The sequence below is a fragment of the Sorex fumeus genome, unplaced genomic scaffold (assembly GCF_029834395.1).
Source record: "Sorex fumeus unplaced genomic scaffold, SorFum_2.1 ptg000128l, whole genome shotgun sequence".
Taxonomy (NCBI): domain Eukaryota; kingdom Metazoa; phylum Chordata; class Mammalia; order Eulipotyphla; family Soricidae; genus Sorex; species Sorex fumeus.
In genome coordinates, this window is record NW_026606185.1 from 2,079,015 (window position 1) to 2,084,494 (window position 5,480).

General features: G+C 56.0%; 1 protein-coding gene across 1 annotated transcript in view; it reads right to left on the minus strand.

The window, feature by feature from the left end:
- The window catches only part of RECQL5 (RecQ like helicase 5), a 32,654-nt gene extending 27,683 nt beyond the window's left edge, over nt 1–4,971 (minus strand). The window contains exons 1-3 of the mRNA XM_056138052.1: nt 4,812–4,971; nt 3,326–3,447; nt 384–902 (exon numbers count right to left, since the gene is read on the minus strand). Coding sequence (XP_055994027.1) covers nt 384–902; nt 3,326–3,447; nt 4,812–4,938 — 768 coding nt within the window. The 5' untranslated portion in view covers nt 4,939–4,971. The remainder of the gene's footprint in view (nt 1–383; nt 903–3,325; nt 3,448–4,811) is intronic.
- Nucleotides 4,972–5,480: the final 509 nt, after the last annotated feature.

The window sequence follows — 5,480 nt, forward strand, 5'->3', positions numbered from 1 at the left end:
GCAGAGGGGTGGGAGTGATAGCACAGCGGGTAGGGCATCTGCTTTGCATGCGGCCCACCCAGGTTCAATTCCCAGCATCCCATAGGGTCCCCTGAGCACCACTAGGAGTAATTCCTGAGTGCAGAGCCAGGAGTAACCCCTGTGCATCACCAGGTATGACCCCCCAAAACAAAAACCAAACACTTTGGACAGAGGCTTCCCATAGAATGAGTCTTAGACAAAGGGCCCTGAGAGGAACTGCAGTCAGGTGACCAATGGGACCTGCTTTAGGAGCCATGTCCCCACTCTTTCAAAGTTGAGCTGAGGTTGTGGAGAACCTCTAAGCTGCATTGCAGACAGCTTCTGCTGCAGCTTGGCCTTCTCTTCCCCCACAGAGCCCTCACCCCGTTATCAGCCTTCTTCCCAAGAGCCTTCAGGCAGAAGTCCCTGAGGTTTGCGTAGGGGTCAGAAAGCAGCTCCTTGAACTGCACATCATAGAAGAGGTTGGCTCGGAAGCAGGGGGTCTTGAAGGTGGCGGCGGGTTGCTTCAGGCGCAGGGTGGCAAACACATCCTCCTGGACCTGTGGCGTGGCCGTGGCCGTCAGAGCCACACATGGAGTCTGGGCGAGGCGGGTGCGCAGGGCACCCAGACGCAGGTAGTCGGGCCGGAAGTCATGGCCCCACTGGGAAACACAGTGAGCTTCGTCCACCACCAGGTAGGAGAGCAGGTGGCGGGACAGTAGGGAGTTGAGGGTGGGCTGGAAGGAGGCCGAAGCCGCCATCTCTGGCGTGATGTACAGAAGTTTGGTGCGGGGCTGATCGCGCTCCAGGTCGGAGAGCAGCTCCTTCTTCTCCTGGGCTGAGAGCTTGGAGTTCAGAGAGCTCACGCACACCTTCAGGGCCAGCAGGTGGTCCACTTGGTCCTGCCAGCAGAGGGCAAGAGACCACGGAAGGAGAACTGTGACTCCCTGAGGTGCTTCAGAAAACACCCTGGTCTTCCTTTAAGGCCTTCCCTTGGCCAAGCAAGAATGGAGGGAGGACGGGAGGGTGGAAGAGAGGAAGGGAGGAGGGAGAAGACGGAAAGGCTAGCTCTTAGGGCAGATCTGCATTCTACTGTCTAAGTTTTTCAGTGTTTGGGTCACACTTGGCTTGATGCTCTGGGCCCATGTGATAACCAGGGATGGAACCCAGGGTTCACACACACAGAGCCTATGCTCTGGTCTTTTGAGTCACATCCCTGACTCAATTTTATTGTCTTTATCTTTGTTGTTTTTATTTGGGAGCCAAACTAAGAACTCAGGGCTTACTGCTGGCCCTGCATTTAGGGATCACCCCTGGCAAGGTTTAGGGGACCTTATGTGGTGCTGGGGATGGAACTCGAGTTGGCTGTGTGTGAGTGCTTTACCCACTGGACTGTTTCTTGGGCCCTGTTATTGCAGGCTCATTCCTGGTGTTTGGGGGGCCACTAGGGCTACACCCTGAGTAGTTATCCGGAGCCATACTGTTCTGGGGGTTGAAACTGTTGAGTTCTACCACTTGAGCCACATCCCTGGCCCTCAGGCCTGTATTTAATCCCAGTTCACCTAACTGCCACATACTCTGACTAGTTAACTTTTCCATTTTTTCTCTTACTCTTCCCCCCTGTAAAAATACTCACTACAGGTAGGATTGTTACAAGAATTAGGGGCTGGAGAGATGGCACAGTGGGCAGGGCACTTGTCTCGTACACAGCTAACCTGAGTTCAATCCCTGGCACCTCATGTGGTCCCGAGAGCACCCCCAGGACAGATGCTTTGTCTTGTTTTGGGGAGACCTTTAGCAATGTTCAGGGGTCACTCCTGGCACTGCTCAGGGGACCATATGGATTGCTGGGGATCGAACCTGGGTCAGCTGTGTGCAAGACAAACACCCTATGCACTGTACTACTGTTCCGGCCCCCAGGAGAGATTCTTGAGTGCACAGTCAGGAGTAAGCCTTGGGCACCACCAGGTGTAGTCCCCATTAACAAAAAAGAGATACAACTTTAACCCTCAAAGTTGGCATTAATGCATATAAAGCCCCAGATAGAGTGACAATTCCCTAGGCCTTGTTCTCCTTGGAATGAGGATGATGCCACTGAACTGCCTGGTACACCTCCTTAGTTCTGATGCTAGCAGCCCACATGAAGCCTCAGTATAGTTAAGTATTGAGCAGGAGCTGACACTAACCCACCTAGTTCTTTATCTTTATTTGCTATCTCATATCCCCACCCTCCCGAGAATAAATCAGAGTATTGGGGATTCCCCGAATCAATTTGGCTCTCCCCATCCATGGCTTCCATTCCATTAAGAATAAAGTTGGGGGAGGGGGGAAGAGGCCGGTGCGAGTACAACAGGGAGGGCATTTGCCTTGTACACGGCAAACCCGGGTTTGATCCCCAGCATTCCATATGGTTTCCCCAGCACTGCCAGGAGAAATTCCTGAGTGCAGAGCCAAGAGTAGCCCCTGAGCATCACTGGGTGTGACCCAAAAAGAAAAAAAAAGAATAAAGTGTGGGGGGCCAGAGTGATGTACAGAAGGTTGGACATTTGCCTTGCACGTGGTCGACCAGGGTTTGATCCCTGGTACCCAATATGGTCCCCTGAGCATCGCCAGTAGTGATTTCTGAGTAGAGCCAGAACTAACCCCTGAGCATCACTGGATATGACCCCCCCACCACCCAAAAAATAAATAAACAAACAAACCCAGAATGAAGTGTGTTGGGTCCAGAGAGTATAGCAGTTAAGACACATGCCTTACATGCAGCTGACCTGGATTTAATCTCTGGAACCCACATGGTTCCCTGAACACTGCCAGGAGTGATCCCTCAGTGCAGAGTTAGGAGTAAGAATAAAGGGGAAGGTGGGGTGGAGTGATAGTACAGCAAGTAGGGCATTTGCCTTGCATGCGGCCAACCCAGGTTTGATTCCCAGCATCCCATATGGTCTCCCCAGCACCGCCAGGGAAATTTCTGAGTCCTGAGCACTGCCGGGTGTGACCCCCAAACGAAACAAAACAGAATGTTGTGTGTCTGGGTGTGCAAGTGGCACACAAGAGCATGTATAAGAGTCTACAGATGTAGTTTCACATCCCTCTGGACAAAAAGGAACTGAGGTGGGTGAGAGGTCTGGGCCATTACGGTCCTAGGACTCACTCATGACCTGCCCTAGTGACACACGCCTGGGCAGAGAAGCCCACCTTTGGTAAATTCAGAGACCTAAGGAGGGAGATAGGCAGATCAAAGGGAAAGGAGAAACACAATTACAGTAGAAGTGACAGTTCAGTGATTAAAGAAAATCACCCCCATCTTTGGGGCTCTGAGCCTCACCTGAATCAAAGCAATGAGAGGCGAGACCACAAGGGTGATGCCTTTGGCCAGCAGGGCAGGAAGCTGATAGCACAGGGACTTGCCTGCGCCTGTAGGCATGCACACAAAGACGTCCTTGTCACCTGGAAAATGACAAACACAATGCTTCCCTGAGCTCTGCGCAATGCCCTCCCTCAAGGCTGCGGCAGTGGGAGAACTCAGGAGATTTCAGCCCCTTGCCATGTCAGGCCCACGGGAGCTCTCAGCGGGATAGGAATTCCCCTTGCAGGCTTCCGAGGGAAAGAGCAAGCCTCCAGAAGGAACACAGAATGGGCACGAGCCTTCTCTGGGAAGGACAAGAATGACTACAAGGTTGGGAAGTTAGAATTGTAACTGCCACTCTTCTATGACAATACTGTAAACCACAGTGCCTAAAGAAGAAACAAATGAGGGCTGAAGTGTCCAGGGGTCCTGATGCTTGTCTCCCACGCTGAAGCCTCAGTTCCTTCCCTGGCACTTCCATCTCCTGAGCACCACTGTGCTCAGAGTAGACCCTGAGCACTCCCAAGACTGGACCCAAAACCAGAGAAATACAATTAAAGAGAAGTCTGAGTTGATGGGCACCTAGATCTAGATAATGGAACAACAGTCAGAAAAACTGATTTACTTTTTTTTTTTTTTTGGTAACAGAAAAATGTGAGAGGCCAGAAAGAGGGAAAATATGTTCAAGGGAGAACACAGACAGAAAAGAAGCAGACAAACAAGTGACATGTGTTCACGGGACAACATGGGCTTGAATAGCAAGCCGGAAAACTGATTCACTCGTCAGGGGGAGAGAGGTTAAGGAGGTCTCTCCACTTTAAATAGCGTGGCCGACACAACACGGGCCACTCCTTTCTCTTTTTTGGTTTCTGGGTCACACGTGGTGGTGCTCAAGGATCATTCCCGGCTGGATTCCGGGATCCTATGACGCGCTGAGGATCAAACCTGAGTTGAACCCGTGTGCGAGGCAAAATGCCTTCCAGACCGTACATCTACAGTGCCTGGCTATTTGTTTCATGAAAATTTGTTTGTTTTGAGGGGGTCGGGGGTAATGTTCAGGATTTGCTCCTGGCTCTGCCTCAGGAATCACTCCTGCCAGTGCTCCGCCCGTGGAACGCCCGCGGAGGATTCAACCTGGGAGGGCCGGCTGCGAGGCCAACGCCCTGCCCTCTGCGCTCCAGCCCCATTTCTCGACCAGTTCCACTTGCCACCATGTCGGGTCTGTGTGACTGCAGCTCCTTTCCGTATTCGGGACCAAACTTGCCCCTCTTCGCCAAGGGGACTCCCCGCGGTCGGGGGGGAGGGGGCGCGCCTGCGGACGCTCAGTCCAGCGAGACGGGCACCCTCAGCCCGTGCTCGGGGCCCCCCAGCTCTGCCTGAGGAACATCAGGAGCAGAACCCTGAAGCGGGCCCTTCCAGACGGTGAGGGGGGAGGCGGGCGGGAAGGAGGGCGCAGCCCCGTTACCTTTCACCACCGCCATGGTCGCCTGCTCCTGCAGAGGCGTCTTAAACGCCTCGAACCCAAAGACTTTCTTCAGCGTGCTCCGGACTCGCCGCTCGCGGTCGGGCGGCGCGGCGCGGCGGGCGCTCATGGCCGCGCGTCCCGCCCCCCGAGGCGCAGGGCGAGGCGGCGCGGGTGGTCGGTCATGGGCGCTCCCCGGGCCGTCAGCAGCCGCCCCGCGTGTCTCCGGCGCCAGCGGCTTCCCGAGACGCCTCCCGATGCATCGCTCGGCCCCGCGGGACTGGCCGCCGCGCCGGCCGCTCGGCTCCCCGCAGCCCGGACGCCCCCACTCGCTTCCCCGACGCGCTCTCCCCTGTCCCTGCCGAGCCCCCGACTCGCTCTTCCCGCCACCCCCAGCCCAAGCCTCTCTGTCTCTTCACTCCCGACACCACAGCCGGCCCCGGGCCGCCCAGAAGTGTGGGGCTCCGGCCGGGCGGCGGCGTCCCCGGCGCGACCCTCCACTCTGAGTAGCCGAGCGCTCGGGGATTCCCTGTCAGCGCCCGCCGACGCGGCCGGTCCCGTCGCGCGGGAATGACGTCACGCGCGCGCGGGGCGCGGCGACCCGGGCAGCTCCCGCCCCTGATTGGTCCGCGCGCGCGCGCGGGGGCTTCTGGGACCCGGAAGAAGGGGCGC